Here is a 27,083-nt window from a genome sequence, read left to right as displayed (position 1 = left end):
ATATTACAGTGAGCACATGACCTCAATGGTTGGTGCCCTGCTGGCAAGTAGGACAATGGGGTCATGACACGTTGGCCTGAGGGTGGCACACCAGGCAAGTGAATGAGGTCACTCAAGTTGAAAGGGTTACATCTTTGTCCATGAATGTGCTTCCTAAATTTCATATATTTATATATAGACAGTAAAAATGGAATATATGTGGATACCCATATATTTGGGATTGGCCAATATCAGCAGGTAATAACTGGATTCCAGCCCCTCACACACTTCAGGCCGACCACCCATCAATGCGAAAAAAGTCAGACCTGAAGGCCCACGGGTACAATGCATGGCTCAGGTCGAGCAAAATATTTCACCAAGCTTGAAATGTGTCTGAGAGGTTTTCCACACGGCTTGGTATTAAAGTGTAAGTGCACCAACAATCATGAGGGTCCTTAGATGCAACATGCAACAATTTATGCAAACTGGACTTCAACCTGAGTGACAGTGAAACGCAGCATTTCTTTCAAATTTGTGAGAAAAGCGCCATCTAGTGGCAAATGCAAACATGTGTGTAGTGTCACCATGTCCAAACGAAATGCTCAAGTTGGTGACAGTCAGACAGACCAATGTAAAGCTAGAACACCACTTCCTTAAAAAAACGTCTTCATCTGACTTCATAAAGCCTTCCTAACACAGAGCTCTCACAGATTTCTTGTCACAGGAGCGATGTTACATGAATTACCAACACACTATGTATGTTGCTTTTAGAGTGTCTGGACAAAAGGAACTATTAATGCTTATAGTCCCAATCAGACTGGGGTTGTGTAGCCAGTCAGCCTCTTGTGGACACAATGAGTAAGAGAACATAAAAAAAGCAAAAATAACTGAACCTGGCAAAATAAATTATTAAATATATTGTAATCAGAATGTGATTGATATAAGGACACAATGACTTTGAACTTGACCTGTGTTTGATTATTCCTTCCACCACTGTATATTTAGTCTTTTTGCTCTCCTGTATTCTATGTCTCCTTTTCTCTTACATCACAAGCAGGTAAACATCCCTCAAATCTTCTAATAAGTTCAAGAGTGCTGGTTTATTTACATTATAGCAACATTACTTTATTTCTAAGCTGAAAGTGATTTCAGCAGCAACTAACGGTACTGTTATCTATGGCAGCACCAGCTGGATTGGCACAAACAACATTTGAGACTGAACAGAGTTGCAACTTTTTAATTGACAAATACTTGCATGACAATTAATTTGTAAGCGGTGTAATGATTGGTAAAACTATATGGGAGTAATCTTTACATCCCATATCGATTAATGTGATGATGATTACTTTGCTACACTAGCGTGAAGCTTCGCCTCCTGCGAGCAGATTTTCCAGGAGGTGTAGTGCAGTCTGTGTGGCCACAGCCACACTCTTCCACGTGTGTGTAGGTGTAGCGAACCACGTCTCCATTCAGGCAGTTCAAGTCCACAGTGTGTCTGCTGGTCTTTGTCTCCTTACAGCAGGAGCAGGAATGCTGCAGAGAAGCTAATGCCTCAGAGTACCTGAGTGAACAAGGGGCAGGATGAGTAAATAATCTACAAACCTGCACAAACTGCACCAAAACAGTTTTAACTTAACTATGTGCGTCTGTGACTTTCCACAAGATTCATGACCTATCCACAACCTCACACTTACTTGCTGAAAGTATTGCAGGATCCTTCACAGTACGGCATGTCTATCATCTCAGAAGACATACAGTCGTTTTGCAATATCTGGATTTTCATGGGTACCAACTTGCAGGCTTTCTCCTTCTCTTCACCTTTTCAGAAAATACACATAATTAGCACGTTCTTATACAAACACATTCTAACTAAGTGTAGAAACTGTCCAACTTACATATTTTACAACAACCATTGGCTGCAGTCTGAATTGTATCCTAAGGAGGAAAATAAACAGCGTCAACATAATTTGTTTTCGTTTAGGTCATCGCAGACACACAGTCGATCCGGATTCTTTAGACAGAAGTGATACTTACAGGGTGGCAGTTGCTCTGCTGGAAAGGTGGACACACGATATGTGAGCTGGTCGTTAGTAAAGTCTCACCGCTCTTAATACAGGTGTGATGCTCACACATGTTCTCAGGTGGTGACCAGGTTTCTCCCGGCTGGAGAGCAGTGTGATGGACACACACACGCACACACACACGCACACACACACACACACACATACATACATTGAAAAACTGAGGTACTTCAGGATATTACACTTCCAACACTCATGAATCGCAGTCCATCACTTACCGTCAACAGATGCTTGGTACCGTTCAGACTGAGTTCACAGTGTGTCTGTACACACTTTCCACAACATACTTTTGGATCAGTTTCCATATATTCATATCCCTGAGAGAAAGAGGAGAGTTAAGTTTCCAAGTTCAAAGTGTTCAATAACTCTGAGAGACGCTCTGACGAAGAACAAGCAGCATTTTCATGTATATGACCATAATCATTTATGTTTCTCTTACCTTGTCACAGGTTTCTTGACATTGCTTAAACTCACAGGTTACTTTGAAAAGTTTAGTATTGGGGTCCACCTGAGTACTACAGATACAGTCTTGACAAATCGCAGCAGGAACTGGAGATCCAGGCTTGTAAACAAAAAAGAAACGGGTTTTTGCCAGCCAGAATTCAAAGTGCACCGGGATTCGTGAGAACAAAAGTGATATTTTAACAAATTATTAGACAATCATTCTCTTATTTCCATTTCTTGTTTACCTGGTACTCAGCCCCTTTGTGGACACAAACTCTTTTAGGCTCTAGAAAAGGAAAAGACAACAAACATAATGTAAAAAAGTCTGTGTGGTCATTTTTGATATAAATACAAACTGAATTAACGAGCTCACCACATGTAAGTTCTAAACAGCATTTCCCCTCAGGGACACTGACGACTGGCATATATCCAACTGGACACTTCATGCTGTTAACTGGGCAAGTGCTGCTTTTACATTCTGTGGAGATGGTAAATGATGATAGTAAATGATAAAGCGCCATCCAGGAGAATCCTTGTTACTTTAGAACGTGGAAGAAAAATGTGCACTGATGCTGATTGTCTTACGGCAAACAAGGGAAAAACAACAGCTGTCTGACGGATTCGTTTGGTTGACAAGGATGAACCCTGGACCAGTGCAGGTTTCTTCAGGTGGCACTGGGCAAACCTTGGGCTTACAGGTCACAGTCTTAGTGGACTCCTCACAGACGCAGTCTTGGCATTTGTACTCAAACTGCTCATCGAACTGAAAGAACACACCACAGCAGTTTTTTTAATTCCCTATACCAAGGAAACAATACAGGTTTTGATTTAAGCTGATGTTGAAGAGAAGCATGGCTCACCTCACGAGGAATGCCCTCGGGATCAAGACACCCTGTTGGAAAATGAACATCCTGTAGGACTTCTTGATTGAAACAACATATCCAGCTCATTATTAAGACTTTGAAGAGAATCGCCACACTTACCACACTTATCAACACACACGCCAGACTCTTTGTTGAAGAGTTTCATTCCATCTGGACAAAAGCAGCCCTCGGTAGCATAGTTCATCATTACTTCATCAGGACTGTAATATTTGATGATGACAACAGAATGGTTAGGTTACATCATTTCTTTCAGACCGATAAAACCGTCGATTACTTCTACTGTTGTCTATAAAAAATATTGATTACCATATGCCATTAGGCTCTTATTCTCTGTCTTCTTCACAGTGACCCATAAAAAGACTACAAACCTTTGTTGTTAAAACTTACTTGTCTTCGCAGGTGGGCTGTTCTACAGGACTACATGGTTTGTAAACTGTGTTTGATGGGCAGTCACTTGCTGTTGGTGAAGAAAAAAAATCAATTGGTTCTTTTTAAAGTATTGTTGTGTGGCGTTTAGTATGTTTCGATTGCAACAAATCTAATTTGAATCTCGTGATTCCCCAACACTATGAAATAATTACATACCACACAGTGTAGTGTGGTTCCTCCAGTTTAGGCAAACCCCAGCCTGGGCACAGGCAGCAGCATAAGTCTGCAAACTTGTGCACTCCACTGCTGGGTTTGAAACATGACAGCTGTCATAAACACAACCTCGGTAGAAGTTCTCAATGGACACAACTGGATGGCACGCTGCAAAGATGCTGTGAAAGTCAAACCAACAAAAACACATGTCAAAACTCTATTGAATATTGATGACAATATGTCAAAGTTCAGGAATGTTTATAAACTACAGTGTATTACAGAATGCCTACCTGCTTCTAAGAAGGTCGCACAAGCTATCCGGCTTGCATGGAATTAACTCTGGTGGAGGGGGAGGTACTTTGGTGGGCAGCACAGATGGTATCTCACATTTGGGTTTGTCAAGGTCTTCGGCAGGCCAATAGTCAGCCATCACTGCACAACTTTCAATCAGCTGGCCTCCAGGCAACCTGCAGTCATTGGCCTGGTTGTTGTCACAAGTTCCTGACAAGTGAGTAACAAAAACAGGTAAAACAACAATCTGACCAAATATTAATGATTTTCTTATATGACAACAGGAGAGTGAGAAGCTCTTACCACAATGGCCCTGAGTGTTTTGGCCAAAGTATTGAAATGGAAGGTCAATGCTAAAGCCAGTTATTCCAAATGTAATGACCACTTCTAAACGGGGGATCTCCAGAACCATGTTAAGTTTAGAACTTAAGATCTTAATGCCGTTTTGTGAATAAGGTAGCTTCAGACGTACTCCATTTTTCAGAGCCTAGAGAGAAAATAAATATATTATATGCTGTGAAAATATATCTTCACTGTAATTTCATTGACAATGGAGAGATTTTCAGAACGTGATATAAAACTGCCCTATTGTCATTTATTGTTTTACCTCCAACTGTGCTGCTCCCATAAGATTATGATTTATAAGTTTGACCATTTGCGAATTATATGATATAATCAAAGATCGCGGACAAGAAACATCTTCAGTTGGATCACAATAGACGTTGTCAACATAAATCTTCAGCCCATGCTTTGGTAAAATCTCTTCCATCAAAACGTAAGTGCAGTTTCCTTGGTAACTGTAGAACAATCCATCAAATGTGATGTAATGAGGATCTCCCCAGCCTTCACATGAACCTAATGACAAACAAGAAAAATCAAAATCAAAATCCAATACGTATTTACAAGAGTGAAGAAGTATGTTGTACAACCTTAATAAGCTAAAATGCTTACAGTCACAAACATAATATTGGCAGCAGTAGTACTTGTCCCACACAAGAGTTGCATTGTGTCCGTTGGTACAATTGATGGGCACGGGGATTGGACATTCATATTCAACAATTTCAATTGTATTGTTCTCAAGGCATTTGGCCATGGTGCAGTTGCAGAGAAAGAATGTCTCATTTTGCTAAGGTAGGAGAGAGAGAGAGAGAGAGAGAGAGGGAGAGAAACGGGTTAAATCAGTGATATTTAGAAATATTGTGCAAAAAATGCAAGAAAGCCTGCTTTCTTAATCATTGTTTCCCTAAATGTAATTCAAATATACAAAACCATTTCAATAACATTATTCACTGTTTATATAGAGTTAAGTAAAACGGTTCTTACTGTTACATTCCAAGTAGGACAGGTAGGAGGTATTGTTGTAGGTGTAGTCGTAGGTGTAGGTGTAGTCATAGGCGTGGTGCAACTTTCTGTCTTGTTGAGAATCTCGCAAATATCAGAACATATCATTGTGAGACAAACATCTGATCCAAGGTCATTCCTGTCGTATATTACATCCCCTAATAGTGAAAACAAATGAGAATAATAGTTAGACATGGAACATAGTTACTTAAAATTTGCGACATAAATGTAATTGTGAAACCTAAATGTCTTTTACTTACCTGGCTTGTACTGCTTTCCATTAACTATGCAGTAGCATACTGTGGTGGCGCTTACAGTCTCTGTGGTTGTGCTTGGCTCTGGCGTTGTTGTAGTAGGTTTTGTTGTTGTGGTTGTAGACTCTGTGGTTGTGGTTGGCTCTGGCGTTGTTGTAGTAGGTTTGGTTGTTGTGGTTGTAGACTCTGTGGTTGTGGTTGGCTCTGGCGTTGTTGTAGTAGGTTTGGTTGTTGTGGTTGTAGACTCTGTGGTTGTGGTTGTGGTTGGCTCTGGCGTTGTAGTAGGAGATTTGGTTGTTGTGGTTGTAGACTCTGTGGTTGTGGTTGGCTCTGGCGTTGTCGTAGGTGGTTTGGTTGTTGTGGTTGTAGACTCTGTGGTTGTGGTTGTGGTTGGCTCTGGCGTTGTAGTAGGTTTGGTTGTTGTAGTTGTAGCCTCTGTGGTTGTGGTTGGCTCTGGCGTTGTTATAGTAGGTTTGGTTGTTGTGGTTGTAGACTCTGTGGTTGTGGTTGGCTCTGGCGTTGTTGTAGTAGGTTTGGTTGTTGTGGTTGTAGACTCTGTGGTTGTGGTTGGCTCTGGCGTTGTAGTAGGAGATTTGGTTGTTGTGGTTGTAGACTCTGTGGTTGTGGTTGGCTCTGGCGTTGTAGTAGTAGGTTTGGTTGTTGTGGTTGTAGACTCTGTTGTTGTGGTTGGCTCTGGCGTTGTTGTAGTAGGTTTGGTTGTTGTGGTTGTAGACTCTGTGGTTGTGGTTGGCTCTGGCGTTGTAGTAGGAGATTTGGTTGTTGTGGTTGTAGTCTCTGTGGTTGTGGTTGGCTCTGGCGTTGTTGTTGTAAGTTTGGTTGTTGTAGTTGTAGACACTGTGGTTGTGGTTGGCTCTGGTGTTGTTGTAGGTTTGGTTGTTGTGGTTGTAGACTCTGTGGTTGTGGTTGGCTCTGGTGTTGTTGTAGGTTTGGTTGTTGTGGTTGTAGACTCTGTGGTTGTGCTTGGCTCTGGCGTTGTTGTTGTAGGTTTGGTCTTTGTGGTTGTAGACTCTGTGGTTGTGCTTGGCTCTGGCGTTGTCGTAGGTGGTTTGGTTGTTGCGGTTGTAGACTCTGTGGTTGTGGTTGGCTCTGACGTTGTTGTTGTAAGTTTGGTTGTTGTGGTTGTAGACTCTGTGGTTGTGGTTGGCTCTGGCGTTGTCGTAGGTGGTTTGGTTGTTGTGGTTGTAGACTCTGTGGTTGTGGTTGTGGTTGGCTCTGGCGTTGTAGTAGGAGGTTTGGTTGTTGTAGTTGTAGCCTCTGTGTTTGTGGTTGGCTCTGGCGTTGTAGTAGGAGATTTGGTTGTTGTGGTTGTAGTCTCTGTGGTTGTGGTTGGCTCTGGCGTTGTTGTTGTAGGTTTGGTTGTTGTGGTTGTAGACTCTGTGGTTGTGGTTGGCTCTGGCGTTGTTGTAGTAGGTTTGGTTGTTGTGGTTGTAGACTCTGTGGTTGTGGTTGGCTCTGGCGTTGTTGTAAGTTTGGTTGTTGTGGTTGGAGACTCTGTGGTTGTGCTTGGCTCTGGCGTTGTTGTTGTAGGTTTGGTTGTTGTAGTTGTAGACTCTGTGGTTGTGGTTGGCTCTGGCGTTGTTGTAAGTTTGGTTGTTGTGGTTGGAGACTCTGTGGTTGTGCTTGGCTCTGGCGTTGTTGTTGTAGGTTTGGTTGTTGTGGTTGTAGACTCTGTGGTTGTGGTTGGCTCTGGCGTTGTCGTAGGTGGTTTGGTTGTTGTGGTTGTAGACTCTGTGGTTGTGGTTGTGGTTGGCTCTGGCGTTGTAGTAGGAGGTTTGGTTGTTGTAGTTGTAGCCTCTGTGGTTTTGGTTGGCTCTTGTGTTGTAGTAGGAGGTTTGGTTGTTGTGGTTGTAGACTCTGTGGTTGTGCTTGGCTCTGGCGTTGTTGTTGTAGGTTTGGTTGTTGTGGTTGTAGACTCTGTGGTTGTGCTTGGCTCTGGCGTTGTCGTAGGTGGTTTGGTTGTTGCGGTTGTAGACTCTGTGGTTGTGGTTGGCTCTGACGTTGTTGTTGTAGGTTTGGTTGTTGTGGTTGTAGACTCTGTGGTTGTGGTTGGCTCTGGCGTTGTCGTAGGTGGTTTGGTTGTTGTGGTTGTAGACTCTGTGGTTGTGGTTGTGGTTGGCTCTGGCGTTGTAGTAGGAGGTTTGGTTGTTGTAGTTGTAGCCTCTGTGGTTGTGGTTGGCTCTGGCGTTGTAGTAGGAGATTTGGTTGTTGTGGTTGTAGTCTCTGTGGTTGTGGTTGGCTCTGGCGTTGTTGTTGTAGGTTTGGTTGTTGTGGTTGTAGACTCTGTGGTTGTGGTTGGCTCTGGCGTTGTTGTAGTAGGTTTGGTTGTTGTGGTTATAGACTCTGTGGTTGTGGTTGGCTCTGGCGTTGTTGTAAGTTTGGTTGTTGTGGTTGGAGACTCTGTGGTTGTGCTTGGCTCTGGCGTTGTCGTAGGTGGTTTGGTTGTTGTGGTTGTAGACTCTGTGGTTGTGGTTGTGGTTGGCTCTGGCGTTGTAGTAGGAGGTTTGGTTGTTGTAGTTGTAGCCTCTGTGGTTTTGGTTGGCTCTGGTGTTGTAGTAGGAGGTTTGGTTGTTGTAGTTGTAGACTCTGTGGTTGTGGTTGGCTCTGGCGTTGTCGTAGGTGGTTTGGTTGTTGTGGTTGTAGACTCTGTGGTACTTGGTGTCTGAGTATTCTCTGACGTTATGGTTATATGTTCACTGACAAGGGGGACAGTTGATGGTTCTGATACTGTAGGACCTGTTACTACTGATATAGAAGTAGTTGTGCCCACAGTTGTAGTAGGTGGTTTTGTTATTGTTGTGTGTGTTGTTGTTGTTGTTTGAGACTCTGTGGTTGTGGTTGGCTCTGCAGTTGTCGTAGGTGGTTTAGTTGTCGTTGTTGTTGTCGTTGTTGTTGTTGTTGTTGTAGACTTTGTGGTTGTGGTTGGCCCTGCAGTTGTCGTAGATGGTTTGGTTGCTGTGGTTGTAGACTCTGTGGTTGTGGTTGGCCCTGCAGTTGTCGTAGGTGGTTTGGTTGTTGTGGTTGTAGACTCTGTGGTTGTGGTTGGCTTTGGCGTTGTAGTAGGAGGTTTGGTTGTTGTTGTTGTAGACTCTGTGGTTGTGGTTGGCTCTGGTGTTGTAGTAGGAGGTTTGGTCGTTGTGGTTGTAGACTCTGTGGTTGTAGTTGTAGCAGGAGGCTCTGTTGTAGATTTTATTGTTGTCTCTTTTGTACTTGAAATTATAGTTGGTGTAGTTGTATGAGTTGTGTGCTCACATGGACAACATACTCTGATCTTATAGTCAAAACACTTTTGTGGTCTAAACTGGTTCTCTTTTTTACATATTAAACCAATTCCCAAATCACAACTGACAACTTGGCCAGTTTCAGCCGTATATTCATCGAGGGTCATCTCAGGATAAAGTACTGATCTACAATCAATTTCTTCTGGGGTTTTGCAAATTTCTTTACCGCTTTTTGTAATATTCTCATATGTTTCCCAGTCATTTTTGTCCGTTATTGGGTCATGCACATTATACCATTCTGACCACTCACACGTGTCAATACAAGGGGTTGTGCCAGATTTGGTTGTGGTTGGCCCTGTAGTTGTTGTTGTTGGTTTGGTTGTTGTGGTTGTAGACTCTGTGGTTGTGGTTGGCTCTGGCGTTGTAGTAGGAGATTTGGTTGTTGTGGTTGTAGACTCTGTGGTTGGGGTTGGCTCTGGCGTTGTTGTAAGTTTGGTTGTTGTGGTTGGAGACTCTGTGGTTGTGCTTGGCTCTGGCGTTGTTGTTGTAGGTTTGGTTGTTGTAGTTGTAGACTCTGTGGTTGTGGTTGGCTCTGGCGTTGTTGTAAGTTTGGTTGTTGTGGTTGGAGACTCTGTGGTTGTGCTTGGCTCTGGCGTTGTTGTTGTAGGTGTGGTTGTTGTGGTTGTAGACTCTGTGGTTGTGGTTGGCTCTGGCGTTGTTGTTGTAGGTTTGGTTGTTGTGGTTGTAGACTCTGTGGTTGTGGTTGGCTCTGGCGTTGTCGTAGGTGGTTTGGTTGTTGTGGTTGTAGACTCTGTGGTTGTGGTTGTGGTTGGCTCTGGCGTTGTAGTAGGAGGTTTGGTTGTTGTAGTTGTAGCCTCTGTGGTTGTGGTTGGCTCTGGCGTTGTCGTAGGTGGTTTGGTTGTTGTGGTTGTAGACTCTGTGGTACTTGGTGTCTGAGTAGTCTCTGACGTTATGGTTATATGTTCACTGACAAGGGGGACAGTTGATGGTTCTGATACTGTAGGACCTGTTACTACTGATATAGAAGTAGTTGTGCCCACAGTTGTAGTAGGTGGTTTTGTTATTGTTGTGTGTGTTGTTGTTGTTGTTTGAGACTCTGTGGTTGTGGTTGGCTCTGCAGTTGTCGTAGGTGGTTTAGTTGTCGTTGTTGTTGTCGTTGTTGTTGTTGTTGTTGTAGACTTTGTGGTTTTGGTTGGCCCTGCAGTTGTCGTAGGTGGTTTGGTTGTTGTGGTTGTAGACTCTGTGGTTGTGGTTGGCCCTGCAGTTGTCGTAGGTGGTTTGGTTGTTGTGGTTGTAGACTTTGTGGTTGTGGTTAGCTCTGGCGTTGTTGTAGTAGGTTTGGTTGTTGTGGTTGTAGACTTTGAGGTTGTGGTTGGCTCTGGCGTTGTAGTAGGAGGTTTGGTTGTTGTGGTTGTAGACTCTGTGGTTGTGGTTGGCCCTGCAGTTGTCGTAGGTGGTTTGGTTGTTGTGGTTGTAGACTCTGTGGTTGTGGTTGGCTTTGGCGTTGTAGTAGGAGGTTTGGTTGTTGTTGTTGTAGACTCTGTGGTTGTGGTTGGCTCTGGTGTTGTAGTAGGAGGTTTGGTCGTTGTTGTTGTAGACTCTGTGGTTGTGGTTGGCTCTGGTGTTGTAGTAGGAGGTTTGGTCGTTGTGGTTGTAGACTCTGTGGTTGTGGTTGGCTCTGGTGTTGTAGTAGGAGGTTTGGTCGTTGTGGTTGTAGACTCTGTGGTTGTAGTTGTAGTAGGAGGCTCTGTTGTAGATTTTATTGTTGTCTCTTTTGTACTTGAAATTATAGTTGGTGTAGTTGTATGAGTTGTGTGCTCACATGGACAACATACTCTGATCTTATAGTCAAAACACTTTTGTGGTCTAAACTGGTTCTCTTTTTTACATATTAAACCAATTCCCAAATCACAACTGACAACTTGGCCAGTTTCAGCCGTATATTCATCGAGGGTCATCTCAGGATAAAGTACTGATCTACAATCAATTTCTTCTGGGGTTTTGCAAATTTCTTTACCGCTTTTTGTAATATTCTCATATGTTTCCCAGTCATTTTTGTCCGTTATTGGGTCATGCACATTATACCATTCTGACCACTCACACGTGTCAATACAAGGGGTTGTGCCAGATTTGGTTGTGGTTGGCCCTGTAGTTGTTGTTGTTGGTTTGGTTGTTGTGGTTGTAGACTCTGTGGTTGTGGTTGGCTCTGGCGTTGTAGTAGGAGATTTGGTTGTTGTGGTTGTAGACTCTGTGGTTGGGGTTGGCCCTGCAGTTGTCGTAGGTGGTTTTGTTGTTGCTGTGGTCGTAGACTCTGTGGTTGTGGTTGGCCCTGCAGTTGTTGTAGGTGGTTGTGTTGTTGTTGTTGTTTTGATTGTAGACTCTGTGGTTGTAGTTGGCCCTGTAGTTGTTGTTGTTGGTTTGGTTGTCGGGGTTGTGGTTTTGGTTGGCCCTGCAGTTGTAGTAGGAGGTTTGGTTGTTGTGGTTGTAGGCGCTGGGGTTGTGGTTGGCCGCACAGTTGTAGTAGGAGGTTTGGTTGTTGTGGTTGTAGACTCTGTGGTTGTGGTTTGCCCTGTAGTTGTTGTTGTTGGTTTGGTTGTCGGGGTTGTAGACTCTGTGGTTGAAGTTGGCCCATGAGTTGGGGTTCCAGTTGGTGGGGCTGTAGAGCTTTGGGTTGAAGTTTCAGTTGGAGTGGGGGGTTTTGTTGGTTCAGTAGTTGAAGTGATGCAGGTTTCATTTCCAAATATCACTGTTGCATTGATGCAGATTGCATAGTAGCACATTCCCAAGCTATCGTTCACATTATAAATAACTTCATTTTCTTCATATCGCGTCCCATTATAAAAGCAACCTTCACATTCCTCCACACAAGTCTGGTTGTGCTCATCAAATATGGGTTTATCTTCTGGGCATACAGGGTAACAGCCTGTAAAATTCATAACATAAAGTATCATAATATTATAAATGTATTATATATATCTTTTATAATGAAGACTGAAGCTGGCCAATGGATGTCTGAAGCTGATTTGTTATTTTTTTGATTAAAAAAAGTCAAATTAATCATAGCTGCATTCACTGTGAGAAAATGTCTTACCTTCAAGATTGGGTATAGGGTTAATACAAGTTCCTTCTGGATTTAGACAGGTCTTGTAACAAGGTTTGTGACAAGGGTTGTAATGCCACATGCAGTCTTCTGGGTTGTTGTAATAATCACAAAAGACAGCTAGGAAGAAAAGAGACAAGATACGTAAAGTATTTGGAGTAAAGGATATGTTGATCCAGCAAAACGAAATAAAGTATCGTGAGGTTAACAAGAACTCAAGCCTGAAAAAGGTTTAGTTTGAACTAAAAGACAAATTCTCAATAACTTAATGCCGGGGCCATAAGAGCTTTGTAATTTAAAAAGGGATTAATGGGCCAGAAAAGTCTTAAAAAACATAATTTTAATGACCAAAGGCCACAATTGTTGTTTACTTACGACAGATGTCTGGAGTTCTCCATGCAACACAGACTTCAGCTTCATTACAAGCTTGAGCATAAGCTGCGACCGCTGTGCAGAAACACTCACAGTCTCCTCCAGTGTCACAGGCACATGAGTCTTTCACGCAGTTTTCATAGAATGGAAGGGGGTTTACCTGCTCAGTAATAAAAGATTGATGTATTTAATATTTCCAACAACAGAACTTTACGTGATGATAGAATAGAGACAACTCTTATCACCTTATTGTGGCAGCCTTGGAACGTTGGCCCGGTTATAATGCTGCACATCGATTTTGCCCAGTGATGTCGATTGGGTGTCGCTTTGCAAGGGTCGACACTTGTTTCTGCATCTGGGCAGGTGCTGTGCACTTTCCAGCTGTTTGCAAATTCTGTGGGAGTGCTCACCTCCAGCTGACCCTGGGTGGTGAAGTCATTCTGGACATCACCGTCAAAATCTCCGCACAGGCCACACACCTTTCCCTGCACAGACAGAAGGAGTCTGTGACTGCTTTTACATGGAGACAATATTACATTTGAATATTCTTCACACTCTCGAGCATTAAAAGGAACAAATCTTCCCTATGCCTAAATGTATTTTGATATTGTAATACTATATAGTATCATGAATTGTGAATATTATGCCTCAACTACCTTTAGATCAATGGTAGTGCATAGCAATATCATTATTTTCCCATAGTGGTGTTGAACTACAAACATAGCTACACTACAGATGAGGTAAAAAGGTTACACCATATTGAAACTCAAGCAACTGTTAACATGAGAGATTTCAGTCATCATCACCATAACGACTACTGTGACTCACGCTGTGCTGGGGTTCCAGGAGGACGCGAACAGTTGTTTTGCGATCCCACATCACTGCCACACCGATGGAAGATTCTACCACCAAGTACAAGCCGACCTTTCTTATATTAATCGGAATATCAGGGCCGTGTCCCAGGTCCTCCTTTTCGTATTTACCCTTTGCTAGTCTGATTTCCGTTCGCTGTAAGGTTAAAAACATTTCTGTTGCTTTGACTGTCACACAAAAAAATGCAATTTGATTTGTCAAAATGTTTTTAATCTGAAATGTCCAGGCCAGAAATCAAAACAGGTGTTGTTTTGGGATCTTACCCCAAGTTGGATCCTGATAGTTTTGGAGCAGGTGGTGCCTGTAGATCCACACGGTACATTCTCTGTGACAATTCCAAAGTTGTGCTCTACAGTTGTATTGCCACACTTGTTCTGAAAAGAGAGAGCACATGATTTGCTTCATTAAGAGACACCACTGAACAAATCCCACTGTCACTTGACCTTTATACTTGTCTACAATACATTGAAATTGTTAAAGAACAAGTGTACTTCATGCTGTAGTTAATGGACCTTCTTTTTTATTTTTACATGCAGTTATTTAAAAAATCAATGCTGGTTAACATACTTAAAATCTTCATAAGCATTATATATTGACATTTCTAAAACTGATGCTGAAGTTTATCAATGATATGCAGTTGTATAAAAGCCATATCAATGAATTTCTGGCACAAGCACTGAGATTACAGAATCCAAAATCACATGCTATTTATATCTATAGTTCAAATCATTTACTATTTGGATATATTCAGTATGATGTAGAAATTCACAATGGAATGAATAATGAAATGTGTAAAAATAACAGCACCTTCTGCAAAAAATGTATTGCTGACTACAGAGAATAGATTTACCATCATGGTCCCAATGAATGGCCTAAGGTTTTCAGAGACGGTGTCTTCTTTTAACTCCTGGCTAAAAATGTAACTTTTTTCGGGAAGCCATATTCCTGCATTTAATTAGATTGCTATTGTTCTTTTATCTCTATCATTATTCTTTATGTACCTTCCGCTTTTCTATGTCAACCAACTCGTTTCTGTTGTGTATCATTTTGTATTTTTTTTGTAAAGTGCTTGTTAGTATTAGTATCAGTATTACTAGAGTACTGAGTTACCACTGCAAAGGGAGAAGTGAACGTGGGAATACGGGATTTCCATCACATTATGTCATTTGGATGATGTCTACATTCTTTATTTACCTTGACAGCAATGTAGGCACAATCTCCTTGAAAGGCATATGTTTGCTCATCAAATGTGGAGTAGTGACCACTTCCATAGATGATACAAGTTCCTGGACATTTTTTGTCTGTGCATTCCCACTTTCCACTCTTGCAGGTACTAGATGGATAAGAAATGTTTAAATACAACACAGTGCAATCAAGTGAAATAAACAGACAAATAACATCAAATGTGTTGATACGTCTAATAAAAACAAGGTCATACCAGTTGTTACACTTGTCAGGAATTGTTGCCCCTCGGGCGTACAGATGCCCGTCGTGCTGACATGGACATTCGTTCTCTTTCACACAGGAACCTTTGCCATCATCAACGAGGCCACTGGGACACTGGCAACCTGATTCACACTCTGTGAAGTCCTGGGAAGGAAGAAACACCATAACTGTCAGGAAACGACCATAGACACCAGTAATGTGTTAGGCCACATTGGATACAGCAGCAAAAACAACTCACACAATCGTTGTTGTCCAGATTCAAACAGGTTCGGGCACACTGGACTCCAAGCTCTCCTGTGCCCGGAGAGGAGCAGTTGAAAAACTCTTTTGGAATAGGGCATTCTGTGACAGAGGGAGAAACTGGTTGAGTCTCCACCTTACACAAATGTGGGTTGAGGTTGTGCAGGAAAAATAGGAAATACATAAAACAAAAAAAGACATACTTGATAAGCGGGCTCTCCAAGAATGACAGTGAAGCATCCCATTGGTGCAAACACTAGAAAAGACACCACAGACAAGAGATTGAACACATGGGTATTTCAAAACTATTCACCTTGGATCTATCTTATATACAGTAAATAAAACCTAGGATAATAAAGGCAAATGGCAACAAAATGGGAATAATTATATCACCAGTGTTCGTCCTTGATGCTCATGGACTTCCCTGGCTTGATGTATGCTTCGTTGTAGTAGCAGGGACACTTTGCCATGGGGACGCAGACGCCTTTGTCATTCAGGTAGAGACCCTCAGCGCAGGAGCAGCCGTCCACAGGCAGGAAGTCGGAGGAGCAGCTCTGCTGATTTGAGCCCAGCGATTTGCAGGTCAACTGGCATCTCTGATGTTTGTTAGAGAAGGTCTGAGATGCCGGGCAGCTACTTGAGTATTTGTCTGTTTTGGGCACAATTTTGAGGATGTTTACTGGGAAAGGGATACTGTTAACTGCAGAATGCATCACCTCAGCAGAATGAAGGAAATCCTTACCGCACACGTTCTCTCTCCAGTCTTTTAAGAACACTCCCTTCGCTGCACAAGCCCGCGCATAAGAGGAGAAGACGGCGCACAAGCAGGCCTCACTCTTCTCACAGTTACAGCTCGCATAAGTGCATCGCTGCGGAAGGGAAAAAATTGTTTTAAGGAACTACAATGACATCAAAGGGTAATCAAATAATTGAAATTGTAGAAAGATTATTCCTGTACCTTGTAGTACATCTCAGGATCCACTGCTGAGCGACACTGTGCAAAGGTGCTGTTTGGTTTCAGCAGCAGGGCGCACCAGTGTTTGGCGTACAGCTCTGAGAATGAAGAAACAGACACTTTTTAACTTTTAACTTCTACAACTGTGTTGAACTCTCTTGTTGCCTTGAATAGAAATTGCACGCCGACTACAAAACATTGGTCTGAAGCTGGAAATCCATCTAAAAAACACCAACTCTACTGTTTACCATTCTCTACACTGAGGGAACAGGGGTCGTCCAGTCTCTCATCTCGGTCTCGACACATGAGGTTGGCCTTCCAGGAGTTACTGAAAGTGATGGCTGTTCCTTCCACGATCCCCTGAGGTGTCTTCATATCATCAGACAGGACCATGTTGTAGTTGCCACATAAACCTGAAGACACAAGATATTTTAGTCAAATCAGAATCTTCAGAACCATTTATGGAGCAATGCTCGTGAGCTAACTCAAGCCCCACTCCAATGGGGTGATATACCTGTCTCTCCACAATCATCTATAATTTCACCAGTTTGAAGGCCTATTTAAACTGCACAATCACTATATACAGAATATAAAGATTTAATCATCACTCCCATTATATGTACATAATCATATCTGGGAAGTGCTGAAGTCGGAGCCTAGACGTCATACACTTACTAACTAGTTTTATTATTACATGTGTATGACAGAGCTGTGACAGACTGATTTTGTTTCAGCTTTCGGCATTTTTTTCAGTTCAATCTGTCCGTCTGCTCCATGTAAAGACGAATGTAAAACTCACCTCTTGTATTTGCTCTGTATCTCGGATCCAGACTCACATAGACTTGCATGACGGGCACATGCTGGATCTGAATCTGCAACCCAAACCTGGTCTGGAGCAAAATGTGAAAGGACGAAGCCTGGAAGATGTTGATGTCACCTGTGAATAAAGGAAGAGAAAATGGTTCATCTGTTAAAGCACGTCACAAATAAAAAAGAAGACAATGACATTTTGTATGCAGAGTTTATTATGGTCTGGCCCACCTAGAGCCTGGTAGGGCAAACTGATGGTCTGTGTATTCTGCTTCACTTTTCCATCTGAAGTGAACGTTAATACCTGGATAAGAACAGATTGAATCAGTGTTGCAGAGTTGCAGATATCAGTGTGAACCAACGAATGACTACAGTCTTCTGAGGCGACAGAGTTTAACTCACATTGTTTCTGTCATTGTTCAGCAGGATCTTCAGGGTTTTCAGACAAGTATCAAACTCTTGGTTTGCACAAGGCGCCAGCTGGATCAGGATGGTGAACTTTGGACTTGTGTCGTCCTAAAACGTAAAGCAGAGCAACAAATTATGATAATAAGTTATTATTTTACATCAGCATATTTTGTTATTTCTTCCATTGAAAGTGTACAAAGCTGTAATTCGGTCACCTTGCTGTCCACCTTGGCTAAGGTGTAATAGCAATCTCCATGGAAGGTGAAGGTTTTCCCATCAAAGGTGGTGACATGTGAGCCCTCCTCGACTGCACATGTAGCAGGTGTTTGGAGGCTCTTACAGGCCCATCTACCTTCCAAACATGTACTGAAATAACACAAGTGATTCAAAACCAACGAAACACGCACCCAAAATAATTCATTTTGTTTACACTATGAGATATGTCACATACCACTCTGATCGGTCTTGTCGGTAAACCTCACCGGAGTCATAGACCTTGTCGTGTTTGCACTGACACTCAGATTGAATGATGCACCCTCTCATGGAAATATCATCAAACACAGTTCCTGAAGCAGACGGTTATTTCATATGATAAGTATGCAAAATTGTGGAACTGTTCAAAATGTGTTGCAGGAAACATGTGAAGAGCACTCACCAGGAGGACAGAAGCAGCCGTCCATTTTGTGGTCCTCACACAGTGAACTCGTGTCCTGATGGGAGCAAGTGTCCAAACAAGGTGAACCGCTCTCCTCATACACCATGTTGAGGGGGCACTGTTGAGCTGTGAGGATGAAATACACTTCAAATCAACAGAGGTAGGATGTGGCTCGCTTGGATTAATTTGTGTTTATCAAAAGTTGATTTGTATGTAATATTAGATTGATTGAAAATGTTATTTAAATCAATCACATGTTACAGAGGTGTATATCAGAGACAAAAGGTGAGGCCAAATAATCTGTATCGCCCCCTGGTGGCTGGCTGCAGTATAAGTCATAAACCCCTGCTCCCCCATGTTAGTCCCGACAGATAAAATAAAATTCCACAAAAATGGTTTCGGTCATTTAGGTTGTTTGTATCAAACTGATTTTTGTTCAGGTGTCAGTGCTTTCAGATAAGTTGTAAATGGGGTGAACCGTCATGATTGACGGTTGACACTGACTCCCTATTGGTCGAGGGTGTGCACCAATAGGACCTCGATACCACAGCTTCACACCTCGATCACCACTGCCCTGAAACCGGCCGCACATGATGTCAAATGAGCAAGATGGCAACAGCTGTTATATATTTTTATACATTATATTTTAGCCTCGTTTCTGTATATCGGGAGGAAGCGGAAAACTGTGTGTTAAACTTCTGAGAAATGGACTAGTTGTGTGTTGGTTGTGTGACTACTGTTTGCAAACCACATTGCCCCTCGGGGACAATACAGATTACCCCTCTAATAATTTTCAGAGAGTTACACAATACCTTCTTTCCAAGAGCAATTTAAATGAGCTGCTTTTCCCTGAGCTGATTTCAGAACAAAAACATACAAAAACAGAAGAGACAACAAACATTACCACAGAACTGAGGTGTCCTCCAGCTGGGAGGCTGCCCTCCTGCATGGGAACACTGTCGAGAGAACTCAGACATTGTGCTGCAGACACAGAAGTCGTTTGTGAGGTTGGCGCAGCCGCACATGTCCTGCACGCAGGCCTGGATGTAAGGTTCAGGGTCGATCAGCTGGACGCAGGAGCTCCAGGACTCTGAACGCAACATCTGGTTACAGGTGGTTTGCTGAAAGGGAGGAGATGATAGGACCAGAGATGCTCCGTTGAAAATGCTGCACATCAATATAGCTGCTGCTAAAAGGCTGTGGACAAAAACTCACAAATTTCGCGCATGACTCGGCCACATTCACAGCGTCCAGTGATTCATAATCCTCTTCATAGGGGTCCTCACAATCTTCGTTTGGATTATGGACTTTGTGTTTGTTGCCAAACTCAATTGGGCTGATTCGGCGACCTGCATATAATCAAATTATATTTCGTCACATACAAAAAGGTTCAGCGGACGACTGATGAGCTGACTAAATACAAAAAGTGAACAGCACGTATACCATTGTGAACGAACTCATCGTAGACTGCAACACCATTGAAGTCTCCACAAAGTCCACATGTGCGATTGGCATAGTCCTGATCCAGTTCCACCTGCACCAGAGCAACACAGCAAGACATCACAACAAGCCTTTACAGCAACACTATACACTGAGCAGCAGCAGCGCACATGGTGAGTCATTCTTGATATTTAAAAGGTTTCCTCACTGAATATCATTGATAAAAAACTGTTTTTTAACTGATCTGCAGCTCGGCACTTCTTGTAACTGCTCATAAGGTGAAAAAAAAGGTTCAGGGTGAGGTGAGGGGTTGAAAACAGCATCATCCTCACTATTATATTTTCTGTTATTTAAAGGTAAAAGAGTTGCAGTGTTGCTTTACACCATTGTAATAACTTCGATACCCTATTAGAATACTGAAACACAAACACAACACATGCAGATTATGATGACCTCATCAAGTGAACTGAATCATGTGATTTTACACGATCTGAGTGTGAATGAGAAGAAGAAAGAAGAAGAAAACTGAAGGACAGCCTGACTTTGAAGCTGATTTATTCTCTTCTAACTGTTATTGAAAGTAAAACACGTTCCAATAGGCTCCCTTGAATTAAATAAAGGAGTCTGATTGTTAATATACACTCCTCGATATCTAACATATTTGAATTAAAGAGCAGACCTCATGTTGAGCTGTGTGGGTGTACTTTTATCTGACGTATCAAACCATCAAAGCTCTGAAGATACAACAACGTATTTTACCATGATTGCATCGTCAGTGTTCCACATGACCGTGATGCCCACTTTGGAATGGAGTTTGAGGTAAACAGCATTTTTTTCCACTTGGACCCCTGCGTTGTAGTACGGCAGCTTGACACTGGAATAAGAGAGGGTGTTTGTTTTATTTACTGTCAAAACAAGCAGCTTCTTTCAGATGCTTCACGTGTTCTTTACTCACGGCTCGTTGTTCACAGTGACCAGCGTCTTGCTGAGTCGGAAGGACAAGTCACTGAGGGTGACCACCACGTTGCTGACAGTGGGGTCTCCATCATTCTCCCTCCTCCTCATGTGCACTGAGAACTCCTGGTAGGACTCGTGGCAGTCAGAGACCAGATTGTAGTCACACATGGCAGGAAACTGGAACACGTCCCCGTCGAACGTCTTGAAGTGCTCGCGGCCCCACGTGCTGCAGATGCTGCTGACATGGTTCCGAACTGAGGAAAAATACAAAAGTGCACAAAATAGTTTTGAATTATTAAACGTTTATTAAGATGAGATTATTCAAGTATAATAATCCATTCGCACAGTCCTGAAAAAAGTCTTACCCAGTCGGGCCTGTACATCATCAACAATAACAAGAGCCAGCGCAAGGAAACACAACCCAACACATCTCCCCCTCATGATGCCTATGTGGGCTTTCTGTTTCCAGAGCAGGTAACAGTCAGGGGACCTTCAGCAGCCTTTTATAGTCAGATTGCTCAATTCTTTACTCCCACCCTCTTTCTTAGTGTAGCTCAAGTTTTATTACCAATACATGACAAACATGTGCTGAATGGACGTCCAACGCCTTTCACAAGTCCCATATAATCATTACTTTGTCCTTATCTCTCGATTGAACAAATGTGTTTACACTTCAAATACGTAGCAGTTTGATAGAGATGAGCAGCAATAAAAAAAAGTGTGATCCTGTTTTTTATTTGTTCTGTAATAATGTACTCGGGTGAAATCTCTGACCACTCAGTGTCATGCAGGGAAACTGTAGTTGATATAATGAAGTGACACATAGATGGTTCCGCTTAATTAATGCTGATAACAACATCAACGTAAAACACTATCAAAATAATTGAAACTACAACAAAGAGATATTTTGAATGGATGAATATATACGTTAATCGAGATAATAACACTTACATACACGAAACTTCCCAACTGTATTCTTGGTTATATTTAAAGTATTCAAGCAGATGGGTTTTTCATTTATAATTTTATATAATGTGTTATTTCTAAGGCATGGTGAAATTGGATTTGTATGGATGTTGATAGTTCAGTTAACATCTGAACATACATATATACATTATATATTTATATATTTTAAATGAAGGGAGACAAAGATAAGTTCAGAACATAAATCTAAATCTAAGCCTAAATCTGTCGTCAGTTAACAACATGTTAGAGAATGAAATTGAGCATTTTATTTTTGTGTTTGTTAAATATGTATTTTTCTGTAATATTACCTGAATGTGTTTTGAATGTGTTGGGACTCTGTATTCAAGACCTACATGTAGATTGCAGGTGTCCTTTATACCGACAGTCTCACTTAAACATGCCGTGCACGAGACCAGACAAAGTCATGGTAATTGGTTTGTGTTGGGCCCATAAGAGCCGAGTGTTTAACCCCAATATAACATGTGAAAACTGTTCTAGATGCAGAGAAATCCTGAAACTTAAAAGTCCTTTTACAACTTAGGAAGTCCGTAATTGCTCCAGCTGGTGAGTTTATCTTTTACTTTCCACCTATTCCTCCCGTCATCTTTTCCTAAAGCTATTTACTCATTGGTCTTATCTGTGGTTATATCCTGGATACACATCGGAATGTATTTCTGCACGGTCTCGATTTCAGTGGTAGCTCCTCCAAGTGCAAACAAGGCGGTGGACCGCTCCCTGAGGAGGACAGCTGCATGATGAGGAAGGTGATCAGTCATCAGTGGTCCAGCAGCATATGTCAGCGCTGGTACAGGAAGGAAGCTGCTCTCACCAAATTACATTAAGACCGTTCTGGATAGAGGTGGAACTATTTAGGATTCTGAAATGCGTGCTGATATTATACTGTTTATCATCCAACACATTTCCAATAAAAACTGACAGATTTGACATTTTAAACCAGGTACTGTGTCAGAAGAACTCAGCTGACTTCAATACCAGAAATCAAATACATGGATTTATCTATTTGTCTAATATATTCTATTGAACAGTGTGGGCGGAATTGTACTCGACAGTTGGAATTAAAATGAGGACTTAGGTTAAAGGAAAGTTTTTCACATGTTCCATTAGTGCAAATATCAGATGTGAAGAATAAAAGATTATATTCTCATGTGATTCTATGACCACAGGGCAAGACCAGTCTCCTGGAGTGGAACATGTGTGATCAGGAAAGAGGGACCAGGACGATTAAACGGGAAAATTCAAACCTTAAATCCAAAAATCTATTAAAGTGTAGGTTTTTCTTCAGGTCATTGTGTTGTTACCTCCAACGAGGAAGTTATGTCATCGTCTGCATTTCGCAAAAAAAAATACACAACCAACATGACTCAAGGAAGAAGCCAATTAATTTAGGTGTTGATCCTCATTAATATTGTGAGATGAGGTGTTTTTAAACATGGATTTTTCAAAAAAGAATTAGTGGATATTTTATGAAAAACAAATAGACATCTTTAGGAGACTGATATCTATGAGTGGTTGGAATTTGTTGCAGATCCAAATATAAATCTGGATCTAAATGTGGTTCTAGTTTTCATTTTACATTTTTTTAAAGTAGATACACACATAGGAGCCAGCTGCTTTTTAGCGTGATAAGTCTCAGCCAGAGAAGGCGTCAGTGTTTGCGTTGTGCCAGGGCATGGCCCGCTGTTTGCATGAGAGCATGTGAAGTTCAGACTGTGTGTGCTGGTACAACACGAAACCAAACAGTGTCTACTGTGACTTCTATTTGGGAGCGTTTAGCTGAAGAAAAAAACTCTCATTAGTTATGCAACTAATGGTAATTAGATTCAATATTAAGAACAGAAACTCACCAGAGGAAGAGTGGGTCTGTTAATGTCAGCCAGCACCTCAGTCAAACAGATGTGAAATGAACTGCAGCAAAAAAAAAAAAGCCTATTTTTGTTGTTGTGTGACTGAGCTCGACTTTTCTGTGACTGTTGTGGATTCAGGAGATTATGTGGTGATGGGTTTTTTCTCTAATGATGAAGTACTGGCCTCTACTGTGGAAGCTCAGTGGTTTTTTCCCTGGTTGTCGTAGCTGTAGTTGGAACCTGATGGTCCTGTTGATCACGCTGTTGTAACCATTGTATTTGTAACTACATCGGGAGGCTGTGTTGGTGACTGTCCTGTGATTGTTGGTGTTTGTTTTTCTGTCTTTGCTGAGAAGGTAAGGTTGTCTGTCATTGTTATTGGTTTTGGTAAGATTGTGGTTATTAGTTTTACTGTAGTTATGATAGAACTAGTGCTGTACATGTTTATAACTGTAATTGAGGTTGTACTGAATCTTCATGTACCTGTGGTTGTACACTTACATATAATGCAACATCTGACTCATATTTTGTAGTCCAAACAAATAGGAGCTATTCCACTATCTTTACCTAATGCCTATTTATTTATTGATAAATCTTTGTATTGTCTTGCTGTACAATCGCAAAAAATGGGTTAGGGTTAGGGTTGTGGGATTAAAAAAATTGTGAATTCAAGTATTTTAAAGATATACGTGATATTCACTCATGTGGACCCACTGTGGGGAGTACAGTCTGCAGTCAGCCACACAGAGGCAGTGTTGTGTAAATTAATTCAAGCCTCGTAGTCTCAAAGCTTTTTCCAGCCCACGTTGATGAAACAACGCTCCATGGTTGGACACCGGCCAGTTTGGGGGACACATAGAAACATCTCCGTACCTTTCCTGTCCCAGAGTTCACCCTGCTGTGTGGACCTGAACACCGCTTCAGGCCACAACCTCCCCAGTATGATACAAAGTGTTGAGTGATGGGTCAAATGCTGTTTAATTTCCCCTTTACAGTGAAAGCTACAAAAGTAATCGAGTTGTCTAACAAAGAAAGAATACAAAATACAACTGAGTAAAGAATAACATGTGTACATTCAAAGCAACTCAGTGGAGGCTTCAAGTCATAAGCACCCACAGAGAAGCATTAAGTCTGGGCTAAATCCGGGCTAAATCGAGACACGTCTATGATTTTAGGTGAGGCAAGGTTTATTCAGACGTGGGGGTCGAACATTCAACTATTAAAAGAATAGTTCTCCAATGTGCAGCGTGATACACTGGTTTACAAACCCTAATATAAACAATAATCACTAAATCACTAAAACTCCATTAAGCATGAACAGAGAAATAATCGAAGGATGGCAGTTTCATTCGCCCATTACATTATCAAAGCAATAAATAAAGTGTTGACATAGTTTAACGACCCCCCCCCCCCTTATCCCGAAGTGAAGCCAAAATATCCTCTTCAATCCATCTAAAATTATAGATATGAATGCTGCCATCTTGCAAATTTGGAGTCAGAGTAGCGAGGTTCGCCTAGAAACACACACTCGGCTGTCAACAATGATATTTCATTAAATTTTTACAGCATCAAATACATAATCGAAACCAAACGTGAAGGAAACAGAAACACTTGAACAGGCATCGGTGTGATAAGAACTGTGTAAAATGCCAGGAACAAACTTTACGATTTTTTTATTTGACTTGCATTCAGACTTTTATGCCTCCTCCATGTCCAATCCACCAACACGGAGGAGGCAGGGTTTGTGATGTATTCTGAAGACAGTCACCAGGTGACAGTTCATACGCTTCGGCAGGTCAGTTTCCATCTTTTAATGCCGTCTACTTTTTCAAAAATGGATTTCATGTGATTCTCAGACATATTCACACCATGGTAATAAGGGATCTGCTAATGTTGACTTGACACTTTATGCTATTTATGATGTGTCTTTATGTGTATAGTATCGGCTTTGTGCTTTTATTTTGAAAACCATTCATATTTAACATTTAACTAGGGATGCACCGATATGGAAATTCTTGGCCGATACCGATACCGATATTTAAAATAACAATCTGGCCGATAGCCGATACCGATATTTGTTTATTTTCTTTTTGTTGTTATTCATTCACCCTTTTGTGCCAGAAAAATAATTAAATCATTATTTAGAAAGCACTATTTAAAAAAAATTCAGCCCTTCATCACTCTTATCTTTTAATGAGCACAGATTGAATCAGATTTATGAAACAATCTTTGATTTAACTAAACTTTATTTAACAGAGACATATTATGCCCATTTTACCGCAAGTTGAAATGGTTCCTTGGGATCTTAATGAAATGTCTGTAACATATTTTGGTCAAAATACCACAAGGGTAATTTAAAACAGTACCTTTTTACCCTGTCTAAAACAGCCCTGTTAAAGTATCATTATAGAGAACGCTCTTCTCATTGATTTACGGTAGCAGTATTGCCCGTTTATTAGATGTGTTACGGCTTCTGTGTGTATGACGTGTGTTGTCAATTCCCTTGTTACCTGTGCATGAGACGGATGAATAGAGCCGGTGCACATGAGAATAAAGTACTTAAACAGACGCTACGCTCATACTTTTTACACCAAGTTACACTGCGTGAGTCAAGATAACTTAACAAGCCCTCCTCAGTTTTACCTGTTTTGAGTGTCGGGCAGAAATCACATCGCGTCAACACCCACCGTGGCCCTTCGCAATGCTTGTTTTAATTAAACAGTCGGATTCCCCTGGTCCGCACCAGTTCTCAGTCAGCTGCTAGGCGCCAGCCGGAGGGTTCCCCCAGCTGAGGTGATCCGCGAGAAGGGCCCGACACGCGTCCAGAGTGGCCGCCGCTGACCGCGTACCCGGTCCCCTCCCTTCCGCGCCGGCGATGAACACCGCCCCGCGGTACAAGAGAAAGAAAGCCCCCCCAGCAGTGATGCCGTGAGGTGCCACCGGATGAGGACCTCCCGGTGCCGCTCACTGAGCCTCCGGCGGCGCGGAGAGGAGGGCGACGGAGGGACAGCCGCGGCACGTGCCCAGCGGTTTTACCACAAATATGAACATCGGCCAATGATATCGGTGAAAGTCAAGTTTATTACCGATAAGCCGATATCAGTAAACGAGGCGAATATCGGCCGCTACCGATGTTCGGCCGATAAATCGGTGCATCCCTACATTTAACACATTTAATCATTAACCATTTAATCATTTGTTGAGGATATGATGGATGGATGATGGATTATTTCTCTGTACAATAAACAAACATAAACCAGAACATTACCATGTCTACCATCAGCAATGATGAATATCATGTGCATAAATGTGCTTACATTACAAAATGTATACAGCCATTACTGTCATCAAGCATCTGGAGTCTTCATAATGAACATTCACTGTAGGTAGGCTAAAATCAATCACCACCAAACGTTAGGAGCTATTAGGAACTAACAATTAATAAACATTTATTTAATTAGAGGGTATCATAAATAGGAATAATATGGATATAAAATAAATTATTTTAAATAGGTTTGGACAATAAAATTATCAATAATTATTGTAATATAGTTTTCATCAATAGCTGTAAAACAAAGCTTCGGGTAAATATAGTAAGGAGGTATAACACTATACCACACATTTAAAAAAGGTTTTGTTTGTCATTCTTTGCCTTGGAGCAAAAATCCGTCTTTAAACTTAAAAGAAACAATATGTTATTTATAATGATCGATGTCAAAAGATATCTAATTTAGATATCTTGCTGTAATTTATGACGATATCTTCCAGCCCTTATTTAAAACCATTTTCACATTGCATTTCCAACAACCTTATTTGTGGCCACATGGTCTCAAACAAAGGGGAAATGGCTGAACCCAGACATAAATAACATTTATCTTTG

At 41.7% G+C, this 27,083-nt stretch overlaps 1 protein-coding gene across 1 annotated transcript; it reads right to left on the bottom strand.

Annotated features, from left to right (window-relative positions):
* Positions 1-1,329: 1,329 nt before the first annotated feature.
* On the bottom strand, positions 1,330-20,813 carry LOC128444135 (mucin-2). Its single transcript, XM_053426442.1, has 49 exons — positions 20,738-20,813; positions 20,371-20,626; positions 20,175-20,289; positions 19,419-19,509; positions 19,191-19,324; positions 18,880-19,096; positions 17,976-18,101; positions 17,772-17,886; positions 17,536-17,686; positions 17,315-17,428; positions 17,144-17,216; positions 16,902-17,039; positions 16,351-16,515; positions 16,106-16,200; positions 15,890-16,016; positions 15,541-15,796; positions 15,351-15,403; positions 15,146-15,249; positions 14,900-15,051; positions 14,656-14,794; positions 13,725-13,835; positions 13,417-13,596; positions 12,834-13,073; positions 12,592-12,748; positions 12,208-12,336; positions 10,212-12,039; positions 8,700-10,082; positions 8,358-8,570; positions 6,713-8,285; positions 6,290-6,589; positions 5,863-6,100; positions 5,585-5,670; positions 5,213-5,387; positions 4,869-5,116; positions 4,565-4,748; positions 4,261-4,471; positions 3,974-4,149; positions 3,776-3,845; positions 3,488-3,588; positions 3,365-3,396; positions 3,090-3,267; positions 2,878-2,982; positions 2,750-2,790; positions 2,500-2,622; positions 2,279-2,377; positions 2,014-2,142; positions 1,875-1,914; positions 1,674-1,797; positions 1,330-1,540 (listed from the first exon to the last, which is right to left on the bottom strand). The coding sequence occupies exons 1-49, from the start codon at positions 20,811-20,813 to the stop codon at positions 1,330-1,332; spliced, it is 11,382 nt and encodes a 3,793-aa protein (XP_053282417.1).
* Between the last annotated feature and the right edge of the window lie 6,270 nt (positions 20,814-27,083).

Source organism: Pleuronectes platessa, chromosome 7, assembly GCF_947347685.1.
Source record: "Pleuronectes platessa chromosome 7, fPlePla1.1, whole genome shotgun sequence".
Taxonomy (NCBI): domain Eukaryota; kingdom Metazoa; phylum Chordata; class Actinopteri; order Pleuronectiformes; family Pleuronectidae; genus Pleuronectes; species Pleuronectes platessa.
This window is presented reverse-complemented; position numbering and strand designations above follow the sequence as displayed.

What these genes read in the sequence shown, in the direction of transcription:
- LOC128444135 (XM_053426442.1), bottom strand. Translation starts at nt 20,813, where the DNA reads ATGAGGGGGAGATGTGTTGGGTTGTGTTTCCTTGCGCTGGCTCTTGTT. An exon ending in GAGAACTCCAGACATCTGTC is followed by an intron (nt 12,337 to 12,591) that starts GTAAGTAAACAA and finishes TTTTCTTCCTAG; the next exon opens with CTGTCTTTTGTGATTATTAC. An exon ending in GTACCAAGCATCTGTTGACG is followed by an intron (nt 2,143 to 2,278) that starts GTAAGTGATGGA and finishes ACTGCTCTCCAG; the next exon opens with CCGGGAGAAACCTGGTCACC.